This window comes from Aptenodytes patagonicus, chromosome 2 (assembly GCF_965638725.1).
Source record: "Aptenodytes patagonicus chromosome 2, bAptPat1.pri.cur, whole genome shotgun sequence".
NCBI classification, from domain to species: Eukaryota; Metazoa; Chordata; class Aves; order Sphenisciformes; family Spheniscidae; genus Aptenodytes; species Aptenodytes patagonicus.
In genome coordinates this window covers 14,127,658-14,148,310 of record NC_134950.1, presented here as the reverse complement: position 1 = coordinate 14,148,310, position 20,653 = coordinate 14,127,658, and the positions used below count along the sequence as shown (strand labels likewise).

The window sequence follows — 20,653 nt, the reverse complement described above, 5'->3', positions numbered from 1 at the left end:
CTAATACTTAATTAGTCATTAAAATCGTATGTTGCAGATCTAGCATTTTGCAACCAATAGCACTGCAAAGTGAAGTAATTCATGCAATTCTTGTACAAGCCCGTAGGATCTTCTGTGAAAGCAACTCTGGAATTCAGTCTGTGCTATTTCAAATGTATCGTATAAAATTTGATGATTATGAGCTTTAAAGAACAACTATAAAGACGAGCTAGTGTTCATGCTGTAATGAATCACAGAGCTTCTTTGTTTTTCATTTAAATGACATATTCTGTATTAACATTTGGACTCGTATCTTTTGTGCATGAAAGAACCGCTGTAAGCACCATATCCATTGTTTAAACACTTGCTTAATGTTGCACTTGAACATATTCAACATTTGATGGAAAGCATGCACTGGAAAGTCAAGTCACATTTCCCAGAATCCTGGATTTCAGTCCTCAGGAATATTCCACATTTTGTTACTCAGATCTCACCCCTGCATACCACAATATATATTTCATTACATCACACTGTTTGTGGTGTATTAAGAGAGTGGGATTTTGAAAAATTCTCAGCAGTGATTTAGCAGAAGTTTTATCACTGCATCCATCCTCAACAGGTGGACCAGTGCTGAAGGATTTTAGAGATGCAGCATGGTACAGGCATCATTGTCTTGCAGCTTATAGTTATTACTCCTTTTTTATAGGCCAATTCAGCCACTTGCACATTGCTCAAAGGATTTTGCATTTTTCTTTGAATGGCACATTTAAACTTCAATCTAGGGTTACACTGGAGTGCTTCAGAGCTAGGGATCTCACAGTACTTTGTTCTTGGGTTAAAGTCCAATTTTTAATTTTTTTTTTTGCTAGCAATCTGTATTTCAACCTTAATGCTTGTTGTCTTAGAAGTTAACTGCACAAAACATTGGACTCTTAGTTTGCAGTCTTACGAAGTTAATGAAGCTTAAAGGCAGAATTTTCTACACTGAAACACTTGTGTGAACAAATATAAAAGTTTTTAAAGCCTTTTCTACTGCCACAGTAGGCTTTTATGCCTACTAGTACTTGGCTTTTGGAGGCCACAATCTCTGCTTCTAAAGAGTCCTTGGCACTAGGAAAGCTAAGCCTTGAAAAACACTGCCTTTGGCAGAAGTGTTACAAATATTTTGTCAGACGAAGAATATGAACCCACAAAAATCTTGTCTACTCAGAGAGAATTATGAACTACTTGTGAACACCAGTGGATAACTGCTCTTTGATAAATGACAAATCCATGCAAAAGTGTTCTTCTTTGACGGCAGCGCTTTTGCCCTTCCTCAGCAAAGCACTGAGACTATGCATTTGGAACAAAGGAAATTATATCTCCTAGAAGACATGGTTCAGAAATTCACCCAAAGGCAAGCCTTCACATAGCTTCTTCTCTCACTTTTTTTTTTTTTTTAAGGTAACATTCTTGAGAAAAAAAATTTGTTGTATATTGACAGCAGGCTTCCAAGACAAGGGGGACACAGGAGGCAGAATGTGGGAACTAGCATCTCTGAAATCAACGCTGAAAGGCAAAGTATTACAGGTTCACTGAAAATATGCAACACTAGCCTGTGCAGCACATTCTGCCACCAAAACACGTAAAAAAGTATTTGTCCCACTAACATTTATACTGCACATAAAAAGCATTAAGACACAGTCCAGTGAATTCTAGGCAAAATACTCAGCAAATTAAATTAACATCCAATTACGCCGTGGCTCTCAGTGCTTCTCTCTCTTAACAAATACTTTACCATTGAGTAAAAGAAACTGAAGAGCTGCTCCTAAGCTCTGATTACAGATTTTAAATAAATCTCTAAAGTTATCCCAACTTTTTTCCATACTCACAGCTGTCAGAAGAGGAATACAGCTGATGTAAAATTCTGACAATCCACAGTCATTGAACCTTACAAAACAGGTAAACCTGCGCACAGGTACAAGTTCATAGGATCAGTTTTTGCAATGGAAAACAAAAGGTTCTTGGTAGTCCCCATTGTTAACTGGTAACGCTTTCTTCTTCCCAAAACTCTGCAGAATTAAGGTATTCCACTTAAACGTTGTCTTTTGATATGGATGCCTGCCCTACACTCTTGAATGCTGAAGAAATCAAATGGACCAAGAGAGTTTTCCCATTTACAGGGAAACTGTAACTTTTTTGCTCTGTACCACACTTCAAGAAATAAGACTGAGGTCAAACTAAACCCTAGAACATGGGCTAAGATTTTCTCTAGAGGCACAGTAGGTCTGGTTCAGTCTATTTTATAATGTAATTTCTCTCACACATATACCTGAGCATACCTCTTTGTAAACCAATACTCTACAAAGCTTTTCTACTCAGATATGTCAAATTTCTAAATAGCCTTGAATTTGCCTTCATTTTGAAAAGAATTGCTATTCTTATCTCTTGATCGGTGACAGCTGTTAATGGTAATAATTTCAGCAAGTGTTAATCCAGTCTACAGTACAGAGAAACAGTACAATATCAGGAGTGAATGTGCATGCATTTAAAAAAAAATTTCTGAAACTAAGTCCCGTTATGTAACAAAATAAGCCAAATGCCTCCTTAAAACATCAAAATCACAGCTATATGCACCTACAGTTCGTGTCTTTTTACACTCCACCATAACTCCCACATCAGAGAAGCTCCATCACTGACAGCAGTAATACTGCTGTTGCATATGCTACATTATAAATCATACAGTTAAAAATACTGCGGTCCTGTGACATTGCAAGTTTACGATTCTGTAGAAAGCAGAATAAAACTTTGCATAGTATCTACTCAGGAAACAAGTTATTCAGATTGTAAGAGAAAACAACTGAAGGCAGATTAACAAGACTGAACTGTTAGTGTTAATTTCAAAGTGGAAAGTGAGATAATAAAGGCAATCTTCACTGAAAAATTATTTAATATATCATTGTCTCAAAAAGATGTCAAGATTAGAAAACAAAAGTTCTCAACTTCCTGATCTGCCTGCTTATAATTTATTCAAGATATCTACAGATTCTGAATAAAAATACTAAGAGGAAAATGGTGGGAAGCCAATTCTGCCTCGCTTGCTACTACCAACTATTTTCAGCATGCTAGTTAGCAAAATGCAGAACAATCTTCAAGAAAGGGATCTGTGACCTACCTGTGGCCCGTGAAGACCACACATGCAGGCTGCAGAACTACATGCTCAGCAGAGCAGAGAGAGGAGTAGGACAACAGGTTTATAAAATTAAGAGGACTTTGTTTCATAGTATAAAGGACCTGAACATCCTATAAGGCTTTGTAAATCCAGATATTCTTTTCCTATCTAGTATCTGAATGTAATGAAAGTCAAGGGCTGTTGTGCATTGTGCATAAAGTCGACTCATGAACTAACTGTTAAAAAGGTTGGATCTAAAACACTCAATAGAAAGTCAAAATGTTGGTGGAATTAAGGATCAAATGGAAGTTATTTAAACTCTCAGAAATAATGTTCTATACTTAAGGGATTCTGAAGACACCCTATACATTAAGGTTATTTTTAGTGATTAAAAAAAATCAGAGGAATTTGTGAAATCTCACTGAAACACAGAGCTGACTTATTCTTTCTAGAAATTAGAACCATTCAGATGTATTAACAAACTCAAAAGATTAGTTGGAGAGGCTAATTCAGATGTGCAAATGCTTCAGATACCATTCACCTACCAATGTTTTGGGGGTCCTGATGGACACAAAGCCAGCAATGGTGAATGAACATGGGCCAGCAATGTGCCCCTGCTGCAAAGGTGGCAAATGGTACCCAGGGTTGCATTAGGCAAAGTATTGCCAGCAGGTTGAGGGAGGTGACCCTTCCCCTCTACTCAGCGCTGGTGAGGCCATACCTGGAATACTGTGTCCAGTTCTGGGCTCCCGAGTACAAGAGAGACATGAACATACTGGAGAGTCCAACGAAGGGCCACAAAGATGATTATGGGACTGGAGCACCTCACATATGAGGACAGGTTGAGAGCGCTGGGACTGTTCAGACTGGAGAAGGCTCAGGGGGAATCTCAAAGCATATGAATACCTGAAGGGAGGGTGCAAAGAGGACAGGGCCAGGCTCTTTTCAGTGGAGCCCAGCGACAGGACCAGAGGCAATGGGCACAAACTGAAACACAGGACGTACCATCTGAACATCAGGAAACACTTTTTTACTGTGAGGGTGACTGAGCACTGGAACAGGTTGCCCAGAAAGGTTGTGGAGTCTCCATCCTTGGAGATACTCAAAAGCTGTCTGGACACGGTCCTGGGCAACTGGCTCTAAGTGGCCCTGCTTGAGCCGAGGGGTTGGACCAGATGACCTCCAGAGGTCCTTTCCAACCAATTGGTCTGCTGTAATACAATGATGCAGTTAGAACTGCTTTTCAGACAAAACTGTAACTCTGAAATCTGCATAGACAGAAGACATCTGTCTATGTCAATCTGAAGACAGAATTCACAAGGGCAAGCTTTGGCCTAAGGAGGTAAGTCTCTTCAAGTCACCTCTAAAGTCAGTGAAGAAAGCCAGGGCTTCCCCAGAGTACTTCAAGTAAAGATCCATTTTATTTTTTCCAAATGGAGCTTAAACTACCTGTGCTAAATTAATACTGAAGTTTAGTGTTCATACATGTTAGAAGAAGAATAACTTAAGCAGCTTCCCTAACAACCCCCACCAACTCTAACGTACACCACTTTGTGCAGCTGCATAAAACAAGGTTATCTTTAATCTAGGTCAGTCCCCCAATTCTCTTTATTCTGTTGCTGCACAAGCAGAATGGAAAGGCAGGAAAAGTGATGGATGATACTTAAAAAACAGCTTTTTTGCCAGAAGAAATGCTCGTGAAGCTATGACCTCAGCCTCTGAATATCCCAGATGGCAAACAGAAACTAACAGTACAAAAAGACCTACTTGTATAGTTGCAACTATGATAGGACCCCCCCTCCCCCCCCCTAATATTCAACATTCTTTTTCAGTATGATGTGAAATGTGCTCTTCCTAGGGTATTTTTCCTGTCAAAGTGGACAGAACAGAGACCCTTTCCAAAAGTTAAATGTGTTCAATTTTCAACTCCTGGAGTGAGTATTTATTTCCATCAAGTCTGAACAGACTTGTTGCACAGTTCCATCTTTATTAAATTCTTGTCAGCACATTCCAGCAAAGATGTTTCCCTTTGCCTAGCAATGTTTTGTGGAGATAAAACAGTCTCAGAAAGAATAAAAGAAAATAAGGGGGGGTGTTACTCTGTGAAGACCAAATCCAAGTAATCACCAGTCTGTGTTATACTGCAACTATCTTGATTTCAAAAATATATAGGCCAACTTTACCACCTTATTTCTAGGCAAGTGAGAGAACACCTTGTAATACAGTCCTTACAGCAGACAGATGAAAAATAGCATTACTTACCTCAAAGAAATAATAGTTAAGGCTCTAGAGTAATACATGACACTATCTATTTTATATGTAAAGAAGTTACTTTACAATCCTTTACAGCATTTTGATTTTCAGACAATCCTTTAAAAAATATTTTCTCTTAATTTTTAATAACTCAGAATACTTCTTCAAGACTACATATTTCAGCCCAAACTATTCTGTTTCTTAGGACTTCTAAATGCACTGAGATTAGCTGTAACAATATAATTCATAATAGACGTTGCTCTTCTTTCTTCTTCCAAAAGAAGTTACACACCTGCCTAGTTTTTTCAACCACATGCTGCTGATAAAATAGCATTTGATAACATGACCTTATCTTCTTTCAAGCTCAAAAAACCTGGATAGTCATCTCTCCGTAAACAATCTCTACTCAGAATAATTTTGTTGTTCGGTTGCATTGTCCGAGACATTTCAAAAGAAGTCAAATTTCATGGAGTTTCTGCAGTTGTTTGTGTGCTTGCAAGCGTGTCTTCATGACTGCTAACTAATGGTTTCAAAGCTGCCTCTGCTAAGGAATAAAATTGTCAATGCCGCAGAAGAAGTGACCTGTCAATACCTGCTCTTGACTCAGCAATGCGCACCTGGTTTGGAAGCTTTGAAAAATCTCAAATTGCATTTTTCTCTTCACCTGCGGGCAATTATCTCACCATTGGAGAACGTGACCCAGAGTCCCCTGTACTTTCTGCAATCTCACCAGCAATAACAATGCGTGTTCAGAAAGGATTTAACCTTGCATCAGCACTGTAAAAGGTCAGTGCCTTGAGGCTAACTAATGCTGCACACTAATAAACTGACAAAGAGATGAAAGCAGTGATACAAGAGCAAAAGTTGAAAAGGACAGGCTTAGAATTCTGTCAAGATTTCACTGCTTCCACAAATGAGAAAAAACACTCCAGATGCATTAAAAACTCCGTAAAAATTAATAACCATCCTGTATGAAAGGCACATACATATCTTCCATTCACAGTCTGTGCAACGCTCCCTATTACTTGAAAAATTTCATGTCTGATAGGATTCCCATTTGCATGGGTTATCCATCAAAAGAAAAAAAAGTATCAGTCTTAACTCACAGTTATCAAAATGTTTTAAGAGTAACTCATGCCAGAGGATTTTAGGTCTGTGGCTGCTATGATAGATTTTTTTCCACCGGCTTTTTCCACCGCCCCCGTTTCCTGCAGAATGGTGGAGAGTTCTCCAAACAGCTGAACGAGTCTTCAGGATGACTATGTAGTTTTACAGCAGCTCTGTGTGATCTTCCTAAACAGATTTCAAGAATTCTAAGTAACAACAGGGATAAAACCTCTCCAAACTTGGCTGAAAAACTAAAACAAAGAAATGTAGTTTAATTGATGTTAAAGTACTTCTAAACTACCCCCAAATGCGTTAAGTAGTTAATCAGTGATACTTACTGGCTCATAAATGTGTCTTTTAGGAGAGTTTATAAACAACATGGTTTCTAACAGAAGATGACAGATATGGGAAGACCAATTAGTGAAAAGATTTTGTGTATTGATCACACCACTTAGTATCTAGCCCTCAGCCACTCTTTGATCCACTTACTCTGAGGTAGCAGGCACACTAGATCTGTATTACTCTAATGCTCTTCTTCATATTTATGGAAATAACAATCACAGGAATGTGGGATTATTGCTAACTGATGACAGTCGGCTGCTTACACAGGATAATTCTATGGCTCATCTTTCGTGTCTGCTTATTAACAACAATAGGTGGTTTTTTAGCCTTTTCTTATAACAAAAGGTTCCAAATAAGTTGTTTTTGTATGAAACTGTTGCACAATACACATAGCATGAAATTTGTGGTCTATCTGGCATACTTTTTAAGGTTAATTTATAAATACAACTATAAAATTTTTAGTATCTTAAGATTAATTTTTATAGACAAACTTAAAAGACAGACTTCAACACAGAGCCAAAATTTACTGTAAACTCTGAAATGACGAATGTATATATTTTTCAGATATACATCACAAGTTGTGCCAAAGTCAACAGCTATTAGGTAAGTGCACCGTAGCTAAAGGGGACTTCTGAACACGTTTCATCTGTTTGACTGATCACACTAGTAAATCAAAAACCAAGGATTACACATGGCTATTATTCTCTGTAAAACCAAATTATGTGGTTACGCTCAAATATCAACACAGTTTGGAGCTGGGGGGGGGAGCTGAATCGTTTTTCTACTCAAGATGTACCTACTACCCCAGGGTAGCTCTGTGCCTCTGGTAAAATAATCAGTGAAACAGCTAATGATATTTAAACTATCATTAAATTTGCAATAACCACCTTGGCCTATTCTAAACCATGAACTTCTTGCTCTGCTTGCGGGCAAGAGAACCTTTTCCATATTGGTGTAGTTCTCATGCAGGCTATCATCTCGGCTAAAAAGCATTTCTACAAGTATAACTTATTTCACTTGGAGAATAAACCACAGTAACAGAAGCTGCATTTAGTAACAAAACAGAGTAAGAAAAGGTGGCTTTACTGATACTGTTATGCCAGTACAGCTATAGTGACTAACTCTTTCCTGTGCACACAAAGCTTAAGATAAATCTTTTGCAGTCCTCGACTGCAGCTTGGGTTTTTTTCTACATAAAACTAGCACTTGTTTTAATTTTTAAAAAATGTCCATAAATCAAGTTATCTAAACCAATGCTAATATGCATTTAGGTACTCTTAGTGAAGTTAAGAATGGCTTATTACAATTTAAAATAAACTGGTTACAACCCCAGATTCCCTAAAAAAAAATTAAGCAAAACTGAACTAAACTGTTTAAAAATTACTCTTAATCTCAGATTTGGACCTGGATTGTATGAATTCTGTCTGGAAAATTATTTAAGTTAAATCAATGCAATGTACATGTAAACTTAATCTCACTAGGATGATGCTTTTTGAAAATGAAAGGGTTTTCTTTAAGTGATATATTCTGCTAAAAACTGTAGGACTGTAGAAAGAACAGCACTGTACACTTGGCTTTGTCCAAAAAATTATGTTATTCTTCAAATAAACAGAGAAGTGGGTAAAGGAATGGTGAAAAGTTTTCCAGACTTACTGTCAGCACCAAAAGTGAAGAAAGCAAATCTAGACATTCATAAAAGAGAAATCAAAAAATAATCTAATTCTAATTTCATCTGGGCAAGCAGTTCAACAGTATCATATACAACCACTCTCATATTGCTTGTCAAATTCCCACTAATTTAGTTTCTATTCTCACATATGAGATCAACAGATTTTAGGGGACGGGGAAAGTAGCTTTGAAACTTTCTTTTTGACAGCCTCTTCAGACAGCTGAAGTAGAAGTGCCCAGTTACCCATTTATTAAATCTCTTACCTTCAACTCTAGTTTTAGATACAATGTAAGCTGCCCTCAGGTAAAGGGTATGAGAATCGGTAGCACTGGTGTGTTTCATGCATGCTAGAGAAAAGCCAGTAATTCATTTTAACAGGCTAAACAACCTAAACATTAATTTGTTGGATTTTTAAGATGATTAAGCTACTGACCCTTCTCGATTAGTGTCCAGTTGCTGCCTGTGGTTAAAACCTAATGTAGAGGAGAGCAGTTTTCTTCTTGAGTAGCTGTGTGGTTTTTTTGTCCATGGGAATTTAGATCCAGCTCTGGTAGCCTGAAATGTGAGACTTGGTTACCTTCAAGTCTCCTGTTAAGCAAAATGCTACACAAAACCCTGAGATATTTTTATGCCCTTACTATAAAAAAAAGAAGCTACCAGTGATAGTTCCCAGATTTTAAAGGGGGTTAATGATCTCCAGTTAGTTACTGGAATTCCTACTGAGAACCAAAAAAGCCACAGAAAATGAACTTCCAGAGGGATTCCTCAAAGAGTACATTGGAACAGAACTGGGCTGTATTGGCAGGATAGCTTTTTCCTGGTTTGTACAGTTTGTTTTTAGGAAAAAGTAAGACCAGCTCCAGTCTTTCACCGAAGTTTGTGTTGGCCACCTCTTCTCTCAACACTGATACATGCCAGCCCTGCTTTGCGAGAGAAGATGAGCACTTAAGTTGGAGGGGCAGTACTTATTCCTATTACAGAAACACCCCATAGCCCAAGAGAAGAACCAAACACTACCACGTGAGGCACGCTACAAACAATCCAAAACCCAAAAAGCTGCAGACACACTCTGCAACTAAGCAGGAACTAAGAAAAAGGCTGGAGGAATATGTTTATTTCAGTGCAGAATTTTTAAAGGCTCATGAATAAACTCAAGATGGTCCTTATAAAAATAGCTCAAGACCTCACCATCTTTGGAGAGGACCTTTATGGTTTTCTTTCTGAGGTTCTCTACATAGCCGGAGTAACCACTCCCACAATTTTTCATTTATTATACCTAATATTTCATTGTAGAAGAAAAAGCATTTTATAAACTTGGTATTAACTGCAAGTTATAACCTTTGTAACACAGCACATCACTGGAAATACTCCAAATATCATTTTTGTATCTAATATAATACGAAGCGTTTTTTGGTGTTGGCTCCTTGTAAAGTTATCTGAAGAAATTAACAGACAAAAAACTTCATAAAAAAACCTGCCAGCATCTTGCATTTATAAAAGTACTGTTTATAACATCATTTCACCCACATATCCAGGATATCTCTTGCTGCTTCTTCAGCTCTGTTACTACTACATCCCAGAAATAATTTGGGTAACTAAAAATAGGAACTTACACTAAAAATTGTAGAATTGTGCAAGACAACTACTGTTGCAGTTATCTTGTAAGACAACAAACAGAAAGGGCAACTGTGGCTGAGAGGATCCTTTAATCCGAAAGCCTTTCTGTTTACCAATGCCTACAAGTTTGTCTGCTAGGAACATCAGCAGTAGGCTTCAGGTTGCCCGAGGTTGGCAAGGCTGGCTTTAAGGAACACAAAGCTAGGGAGGAACTGGAAGGGGAAGTTATGATTAGCACAGGATGTATAAAAGGATTATCAGAGCCATCTGCGGTTCATAGGTGTCCAACATGCTTGTGTTTCATCACCTACAAACTTTTCTTTCCAAGAACATTGTGATTCTCTGCTTTCAAAGCCATGGAGTGTTGCTGATGAACTACCAAGAATCTGTGTGCCATGCCATGGGGGTGACACGCAGCGTCAATTCCGGAACCCTGACCAGACCATGCTGCTCAGCTGAAACAAAATTACCGCTTCAGACCAGGTTCTGCACCCCCCTGCCTCAAAGCAGGATGTACAGATGGGGGCCAGAAATCAGGCAAGTTACTCAGAAAAATAAACATTAAAAAGGTGTTTGGTTTTCTTAAGCCAAATTTCAGAGTTTACAATACATCAAGTTTTAAAAATGTCAAAAGTGTTTAAGGACTTTTATCCCAGAAAGACAAGTGAGAGGCTGTCTGGCCCGAGGAGAGTTCGTATTAAGGCTGGCAGTGGAACAGGCGCTGAGCATGCACACCAGCACCAACCCGAGCGCACGCCTGGAAATCAGACGGCTCTGCTTTCTTAAGGGAAACTCTCAGGAATGCACCCATCTAACTGGAACAACACAGAGCTGCTGTTCTATATATTTGGTAACATTCTTATTTAAATACTTCTTCAAAAACAATTTCTTGCCTTTAAAACTGTCTAAAAACATATATATACTCAGACAGTTAAACAACTTTAAAATGGTATATAACAGGAAAATTTACACACGACTGATGTATCCTTGCTTTTATCAAACAGAATTGTTTGCTTAGTCATACATGACTGACAAATTCTGTGATGATTTCTGTTTAAAACTCATTTAAAAGACATACAATCTGAAACTTCAAACACACTTGAAATAATGGTTTCATTCATGGTAAGAAGCTACAAAATCAAACTCTGTCAAAGGAACTAGTTTTTGATCCTTCTCCCCTCTAAACGTGTCTGGAAAAGACATAATTTAACTTTCCTGTATCTACACAGTTTTCTACCAGACTTACTTCAGACCTCTCCATCGAGGATCTAAGAGAGAAGCTCTGCACAATTTGGGAAGTCAGTTAGTTCTGGTTCGGGATAAAAGGGAAGAACGCTCAAAGAAAATCTCTCTCACTGGAAATATTCTGACATTTAATTCTCTCTTTTCATGGAGCAGGATCCCACTTGATGTTCTATCATGAACTCTGCTGTGGTGGAAGGAGGGGTGACAGGAAGGCTCTCTACTCTGAAAAACTATTTGCTAGGTTTCCACACTGGACCTGTGCTTTTCTTATAAACCGTTTCTCTGTTTTAGTGTTCCACTTGGATGTCATATATTTGTCTATGGTGTGCCAGTCTCCAACTACCAGCAAAATAGCCTTTGAAAAAACATCTAGAGCAAGACATTTTGATACAAAATATAGGTAGAAAGTCCAGTGAGATCATTAGCAGCATTGAGCATGTTCTCTTCACATTCCGAATGAAAATTATTTACATTATTACTTCAGATTAAAGAGAAAAAGGCTCTTTTCCTCCTAATACTAGTAACTTCTCATATAAATTCAGTAATTTATATTCATTCCTTATTATCTGTCTTACAGCTATTTTATAGACAGTAAGGTACATTTCTTGGGTGTAAGTTTTAATGTAAAACCTTAAAGATTAATTTTCTTGTCGTAATTGGAACTTCATGGAAGATAAATAATAACTAAAAACAAAAGTCACGCAAGGCAGGAAGACTTATTAAAACCATCTGAAGAAAAAAAATAATTGAGTTTATAGTTTTTCTGCATCCTTCATTTTCTGGTTTATTGTAGGGACTACTCTTACTGCTTGGAAGCTATCTATGGGTTCTGCAGAAGCTCACAGACCAAAGTACACGACAGTAAACATACAGGCCTTTTATATCCCAAATGCAGAATGGAGGACACCGGACACAGAGAACAAGAAAAGGCTACTCATTTTAGCACTGTATGCTCTCACCCAGACTTCTAAGACCCTAGTACAGAGTAACAAACAATAGCCCAAGAAAAAGCTGAACAGGACTAACACTACTAGCAACCTACGCATTGGGGTTTTTAAACAGAGTTTATTAAAATATTACTCTACTTTACTATCTATGTTTGTTTACTTTCATCATATATAAAGAACCATAGAATAATTTGCATTGGAAGGGTCTCAAAGTGGGACTAACTTCAGCATTACATCAGGTTGCTCAGGAACTTGTGCAGTCAAGTTCTGAGCATCTCCAAGGCTGGAGATTCCACAACCTCTCTGGGTAGCCTGTCAGCTGGAAAAGAATAAAATGACGAGGAACCCAAACAGAAAGTCAGTTTTGCATTCTGAGATACACATGTGTTCCTGCAATAGTTGGATTTCCAAAGAAACAACTCATGTTCCCTTTACATTTCCTCTTCTGAAACAATTTTGATGTCAGGTAGTTGTTTTTTGGGTACATCTCAAATTATAAAGAATATCAGATTTATACAACGATATTCTAACTAACTTCTCTTTGGTTTGTTGAACAAAGCTGTCAGTATTTTGTCCCTTTTTTGACTCATTTTTGAAAGAATGTTTTTGCTATGCCTCTAAAAAGCTGACATCATTAAAGAGTATGTAAATACTTAAACCTTTGTTGCTTTTACAGTCTTTCAAAGGAATAATGCAAACACTACTTCTTCCACGGGCTCATACACACTGAAAAAGTTCAGAACACAGAGTTCTGAACAGCTGGATATTCATACAGCCTTTCTTTTAGTGCCTTTGGTGCAAAGCTGTCTATTCTCAGACATTCCAGCTGGCACTTTAATCAGAACAGTGACCACTACAATTCACTTTAAGTCCCCTTTTACAGACTTCTGTGTTTTACTTATCACATCAGAAAGTTATTTTACCAAATTTGCTCAATTCTGTATCTTTTATTTCACAACTAAGCCCTTCCCCCCAGAGCACTATGAGTGCTAGAGAATCACAATAATACATTTATTCCCTCAGTCAGGAAGAAAAACATTATTATTTTTCCCATTACTTCAAATTGGAAACTCTTCCCAACATTAAAACTGCCGGAGAAGTGAGCTGAAGGTTAAATTAAAACTTATCTGTCTGACACAAATATCTGACATCCACAATGGTCTGATTGCAGGCCAGGACAAGAAGCTGAAATTACAACAGCGACTACAGCGATGAGCCCTGCGGCTAGTGGAGAAATGGTAGATAACCACCTTCATTCTTGATCCCTCTGCTAGGACTTACCAGTTCCTGAGCGCAGAAAAGAAGGTAGGACTAAAGTCTAACCCAGCAAAGGTATGGTAGCAGTGTTAGGTATGTCCTTCTGCCTTTAAAAGTGGCTCTAGCTGGAGTAGCTGACTGAAGGGAGACTTCTGGCCCAGCCTCTCCACTCAGAGCGTTAAAGTTCTCCCAAACCCCCCTTTGTTTTTCCCTATCCCACCCAGAACTCACTAACTCCACTCCTCTCTAGCATTCTCTCACACTCATTTCAGACCCTCTATTCCATTCCTCTCAGGTCCACCTATTCCCCTGGTTCTTCTCACCAGAATACCCACTTGAGTTACCCATCCCTCCCATAGGAGAAGCACTGCTGCAGCTGCAGGACTTCTAAGGCAGCAGCACTCCCCAAGCTCTGTAACTGGTATGGAGTAAAAAGACTGTATACAGATAGCACTTACCAAAAAATCGATCAGGATGAGACTGCAGAGGAGAGAAATATAAAAAAGGGAATGCATATTTTCTCTGTGCTTTGAATTCCTCTGGAGGGAATGGTTCCAAGAAATGACGGGAGGGGAATTCTAGCTTCAGAATAGAGTTCTTACCTGCAGATTTTCCCCAAGGATCAACACGCTCAAGTAGTCTTCTCAATGCTAACATGAAGCTATTAGGAAACTTAGTTTGACAGCAATGACTAAATTAGATGGCATCAAGTTTACTTGTCCTCTGCCACACACACCTACGTGTCAACACAATTAAGGTGGCCCAGTGCTGAGGAGATAAACTCAAGCAAGACTATGGCAGTGCGTGGGGACAAGGAAAAGCATTTCAAAAGCTCTGGCAGCGTAACACCGTTTCCTTTGACAAAAGGGACACTCCTGATTAGTTAGTTAAACCTAAGTGCCAGCTTAAATTGTCACTTAAATTATTGGCACTTAAATTAAGTGCCAGAGCTAAATTATCACGTGAGAATCTTTATTAGTACTAAAGACAGTTATATGAGAGTATAATATACCATGTGGCATGAGAGGCTTATCAGCTCTACTCTAATGTAGAATTCTGGTCATTGGTGCAGAGTCCAAATTTCTTCAGGGCTAATCCAATGAAATCTCATAGGAAGCAGGAGATGTCAGCATTTTCAACTCCACCCAGTAGTGAGGATAAAAACAAACATAGCAATTTGTATAACTGATATAGGTTAGAAAAAGTCAAAATCAATCTACCTGCTTCCACCCTGAAGAGGGCTTAAAGCATTACTGGACTTTGTTCCCTTTCAACAGAGACTGTACTACTGAGGTGCCTCCGATTACACAGAGCTGACACACATTTTATTTTAGTATCATTTAGGATCAGGAGCCTAAGTACAACTGATTTTTTAATAAGCTTTTTTAAAGTATTACCTACATTCATGAGAACATAGGAGAAATACGACAAAACCCAAGTAATTTCCAAAATGCTCTTCTTTTTATGCTGTCAATGCCCTTCCCCTATTTTAGAACAAAGACCTAAGTCAACCCACATTAAGCAAGCGCTATCACAAAGGAGTGTCTAGATACTGATATATAAACAAACATGCTTTTTTTTGTGTGCAGAACACACTTCTTTTAGGTGTTCTCCATACAGCATTCACCTGATATTTAAATTTTTCCTACCAAAAAACACATTAAGTTCTACCTACTGAAAATGAGCAGAAGAGCACAAGTCGGTACTGATCCTGTGGAAGACTACAGATCATACTCTATGCGCTTCATTCCCACAGCTCTTTCCCTTTGGCACTTAAAAGAAGCCCAGCATTAGGAATTCAATAGATTTCAAATTTTATCATAAGACAGGCTGTTTAGCAACTGCTCATTTATTTACTATACACATATAAGATCTGCCCTTCTAAGTCACATCGAAGTTCCATCATCTCAGTGGTAGATGCACAGAAAAAAAGTTAAAGGAACAAGATAAACATACAGCAATATTTACAACTTCCTGAGCCATAAGTCACATCTGGAGAACCATATTTAATAGCCACTAATGGCCACACACTTTCCTTTTTTGAATCCACTTAAAACTTTTACTCAGAACCTACATGTTAACTGCAAGACAGGGAAAACATCCAAAAAGACAAAAGCAAAATGGCGTGCATCTTTAGTAATCATGTGATACAGTCAACCCTCATGACATCACATGCTTCACCAAGTTCAATCACTAAAAGCAGGGAAAAATATTCCACAAATGAAAGGTCTCATCCCGTCTCTGACATGCAAAATCAGTGCAACTCTGTATGACTACTATGTGTGTGGATGTGCAAGCACAAATACACATTACACATAAATACAGAGTTCTATGCAGGCTTTTTCACTTAAGACTAGATAAATGTCTTGGACTTTCTCTTGTTACTACTAGGATTTGCAAGCAAAAGCCCACTGACGTTAAGAAGTGTCACTAAAAAATTATTTTGATTTCTGTTAAACATATAACAGAACAATGGAATATTACTCAGTTTTCCCTCAAAGGAATACAAATCCTATAAATATATGCAAAATGGATACAGACATTTGTCCTACATATATTCCTGGGATTTCTTAATTGTACTGGTCTGGCTTAAGTAGTGAGAGCTGCTAGCCCATAAAAGGAATTATGGGCACACTCTGTTTTTGAATTGCACGAAGGTCCTAGTCAAGTGTCCATTTACATTATCTTATTACCAGTTTTCTTCTGGAAAAGTTACATCTCTTGTCCACATCTCTCTGCTGCCTTATCTCCGCTGCCTATGAAGGGTAAATGCCCTTACTTGCACATGCCTTATAATGCATAGAAAATACATGCTGTAATTTAAAATGTTTAATTACTTAAAAAAAAACCACAAAAAAACCCTTTAATATTAATTTTAGCAAGCTAAAAGCATCAGGCCCCTTTTAAAGGTATACCAACAGTTTTGGCCATGTACTAAAAATTATTTGCTTTCTCTTTTTACTGACAGACTGTTTAAGAATATTCTTCCTATGTGAGTTTCCTCTTCTCTTCATTAATTCAAATTCAATTTTGTTCCTCCAGATTAACTTTACCTTCCTACATAAAACGCCTCCTCTCTTTGTATTTAAAGGCTTCCTTTGTTTGAAAGAGGGTTACTGGTTTCGCTACTGTACGATCATTTTTTTCTACTGTACAAGGCTTGCTACTATCTAGTCACTACTAGCTACAAATCTAAATCATGTAGTTGCTGCAGATCATTCTCTAATAGTGTTCTGCAATCAGCTGGACATGAAAATCTATGCTGAACCTATTAAATGCTCCTGTAAAAATAGGAAGTATTCAGTTCTGGCACTTTGAAGTCCTACTGATTTGAACAAGACTTAGTGAAACACAGGAGGTACCATGTGAACATCAGGAAACACTTTTTTTTTTTTTTTTTTTGTTTTTTTTTTACTGTGAGGGTGACTGAGCACTGGAACAGGTGACCCAGAGAGGCTGTGGAGTCTCCATCCTTGGAGATATCAACAAATGGTCTGGACACGGTCCTGGGCAACCAGCTCTAGATGGCCCTGCTTGAGCAGGGGGGTTGGACCAGATGACCTCCAGAGGTCCCTTCCAACCTTGACCATTCTGTGATCATTCAGATATCAAGACACCCGAGAGATTGTATCTTAAGCAGACTCATGAGAAATAAGCTGCTTCTACCATTTCAGCAGTTGACCTCTGTCCACATGCAGCTAACATCTGGTTCAGTGGAACTACTCAATAGGATGATGTACCATTTGAGACTCATACCAAGTCTATTTTTTAGGATTAGTGTAGGAATAAGTACACAGGAACACTTTTTTACAGGACAAAGAGAAACATAACCTTTTAAAAACTACTACAGAAATAGAAATACCAGTAATTTAACTGGAGATAGACCATCAAGTTGGTCCTGGTGTTAGCTTATTTACACCTTTCCCCATCTCCCTACTTGTTACATTTCTTCTTAAATTTCATTAGAATAATCAGGAAAGGGGCCATCTTTCAAAATTAATTTCTCTGTTGACTACCGTAATGGAATCTTGAGCTTAAATAGGACTCTCAAAATGAACACAAGAAAAATCATACTGGTAGTAATCAGAGAATGTCTCAAATGTAATGCATTGTTTTCACTAGCAGGTTGACTCAATGCTGCGTGTGGGGGTATAAAGCAAACCACAAATATTCATATGCCACACAACTACTGTGGAACCGATTTTGTGCATGGAAAAGAAACTATTTATCAAAATAAACACATGGTATGTTCCCTGCCAAAGATCCACTCTCCAAGGTCTAATTTAGCAGAATTCTTTCCCCTCCTCTGGAGAAAATCTGAAGGGTTCCCCCCTGCAATGAATCATACCCTCACAGCCGCGTGGTGTTTCCTTTGGCTACGACTAACAGTTATGTATTATAGAGCACATACAACTCAAACAGGGTAATGAAGTTTTTTACTCATCTTTTACTCAACTCATTTTGATGAAGTAAAGAGTTGAAAACATGATTTTAAGTAAAGCTTTTCTCATTAAAAGAAAGGCCAGAAATACAAAAAACTTAGCAACCACTCCCTTCTAAATGACCATTCTTTGCTTTAATGACCTCCTCTCTCCAAAAAAAAGATGACAAAGAGAAAAAACATTACTTTTTTTTCTTACTGGTAAGGTGAGAACCTATATAGTACATATTCAGTCAAAGTGTCCTTCTAAAAAATCTAAGATACTTACGGAGTCCAAACCTTTGGAAAGGCAGCAACTTCTTCTGGTGTATATTCATCTAACCTCTTGGGGACTGCACGTGGCTGAGGAATCTCTTGTAGAAGATTCTTCTGTATATCTTCTGGAATAACCTGAGGCAGATGAGAATAGTCTTAGCTATCTGATTGTTTAAAAACCACCACCACTCCCCTGCCAAATCCAGACCAAAATTTGTCAGCACTACTGCATTCTTCATGCTAAGTGTTTGACCTAAATACAGAAGACAATCTCACGCACATCTTACATCTCACAATCTCACGCACATCTTACATCTCACAATTTTGTGAAATAATAAAGAAAAAAGCATCAACATTTCAACTACATTTAGATATATAAATAAAAAGCAGCCTGATTTTTCTTAATTTACCTTCTTATGACAAGAGTTTTGCTGTTGCTAACACTCCCTCTTCACTGCCAAACCACACAGGAATGAAAATGTAACTGCATGACTACTCACATCTTCTGGGAACAGGTGCAGCCTCTGCATCATAGTTCTTCTCTGAAGGTTTTTTGGAAGCATTCTATAAATAGTCAGTTTAACAATCTGAGGAAAGATAACATGGTAACAAATAATCAGACAGGCTACAAATAACATGAAAAAGGTAGGCCGTGTTTCCCTCCGCCCGTTCCACTAGCCACTGAACCTCTTTTCAGTCAACTTCTTCCATGCTGAAGAACTCTGGCACCACATTCAGAAGGTGCTCTAGACTTACTGTTTTGGAAGAAGAAATACTTACTCCCCATCATATAAACACTTACTCTAACAGCCATGTAGAAAATTTCAGCTTAGAAAGTTAAGAGCTACATATAGCATCGTGGATGACTGCATATCATCATTCAACTTCGAAAAGAATTGAGAAGCTTGTGGTAACTCCGTATCGTATTGCACATTTATATACACAAGTTATTGAGAAAAAAAAATAAAATAGGCTTTAACAAATTTACCAAGTGTTCCCAGAAACTAGTTTAACGCTGTAAGTTGCTGTGTTTGAAATTTCTAGATAATTAATGCATTGTATCTTAAGCAAAGCTGACATACCAATACACTGCATTATGAACATACTATATATATTTATAATTTATTCCCTTACTATTAGTTCCAGATGAACAATCTCACTTCTGAGCATCAGGAATGAATAGAATTTGTACATCTATACTAGACGATGCTTATTGAAAAGTTACAAAATTCAACAGGATTTCTCTTGGACTCTAGTATAGATACCTATAATTTAAATACAAAACACGTTGTTATGGACTTCACCCAGGAGGGGAACATTTGTAAATGTAAAACAAGGCATGCAACTATAACAGACAAAAAGGGTTTTATAAAGGACAGCAAAGCATTTAAGGGTAGACCTACATGCAATTTTGTAAGTAGAAGAAAACCCACTCTGCCTGTGCTCCAAGCCACCCAGACATAAACTAGCTCCAAATCAGAAACTACCCAGGCATGCTTAGCGCAATGTTAAGCTGAAGTCAATAAGCCACGCTGAAACACAGTGCACTAAGCACAAACAAATCTCCCAGGCATCCAGGTATTTTGAAAAGTGTATGGAACAAAGTTGCTTCTTTTTATAAAATTAATTAAAGGAATTAAATTGAAATTTTAGAGACAATCACTAATAGTGAGTTCCCAGCTGGAGCCACATAGTTAAGATAGAATGATTAATTGTTGCAAAATTAATGAGAAGTGCAGGTTCTTAAACTTGCAGGCATTTCTGCTTGGATTCTGAAGTTAATAAACACTCAAGATAGTTTGGCCCCAGTATTATTTTCATTTTGCCATGTAACAGACAGTAACCTCATCTTAGGATCCTCATAAATATATACTATATGCCTTGAGAAACTCTGAAGGCATTTAGAGAAGCCTCAACAGCATGAAGATTTTCAGATGTTATGCAGCCAGTACCACAGATCTGTAGACAAATATAATAGAACAAGACGATAGAAGAAATACATCAGGTCGGGCAGAGTAATCTATAGTGTTGATACCTTCTCTAATAAAAATTAATAAATAACTATTAAAAAACAAAGATGAAAACTAATGCTTTTAGGGATAAAAACTATTCATGCTTGTACAGCAAACTACAGTTTATTTAGTCAGTATACCATGTGCTTAGACAAAGGCAAGATGAAGATAGAAAATGAACCTTCGCTGGTTTACTTCACTGAATACTGAAAATCAAGTGACACACTGTAACAATATAAGAAAATACATGGATATTAACAGCAGCTCATGTGAACAGCCCTTTTCCATTAGTAGTTTTCATTTCATATACTTATTTTCCTTTCTACCCAATATTTTTCCTTATAGCCAATGAAAGATCAATACATCAGATCTAAAACA

At 37.8% G+C, this 20,653-nt stretch overlaps 1 protein-coding gene across 2 annotated transcripts in view; it reads right to left on the bottom strand.

Annotated features, from left to right (window-relative positions):
* The window catches only part of MRPL13 (mitochondrial ribosomal protein L13), a 41,864-nt gene that overhangs the window by 5,114 nt on the left and 16,097 nt on the right, over nucleotides 1–20,653 (bottom strand). The window contains exons 5-6 of one of the 2 annotated variants that reach the window (XM_076329175.1): nucleotides 18,764–18,850; nucleotides 18,277–18,398 (exon numbers count right to left, since the gene is read on the bottom strand). In XM_076329175.1, the coding sequence (XP_076185290.1) occupies nucleotides 18,277–18,398; nucleotides 18,764–18,850 (209 nt within the window). Of the gene's footprint in view, nucleotides 1–18,272; nucleotides 18,399–18,763; nucleotides 18,851–20,653 lie in introns of those variants that run through there. The other variant, XM_076329176.1, reaches the window with a different exon arrangement.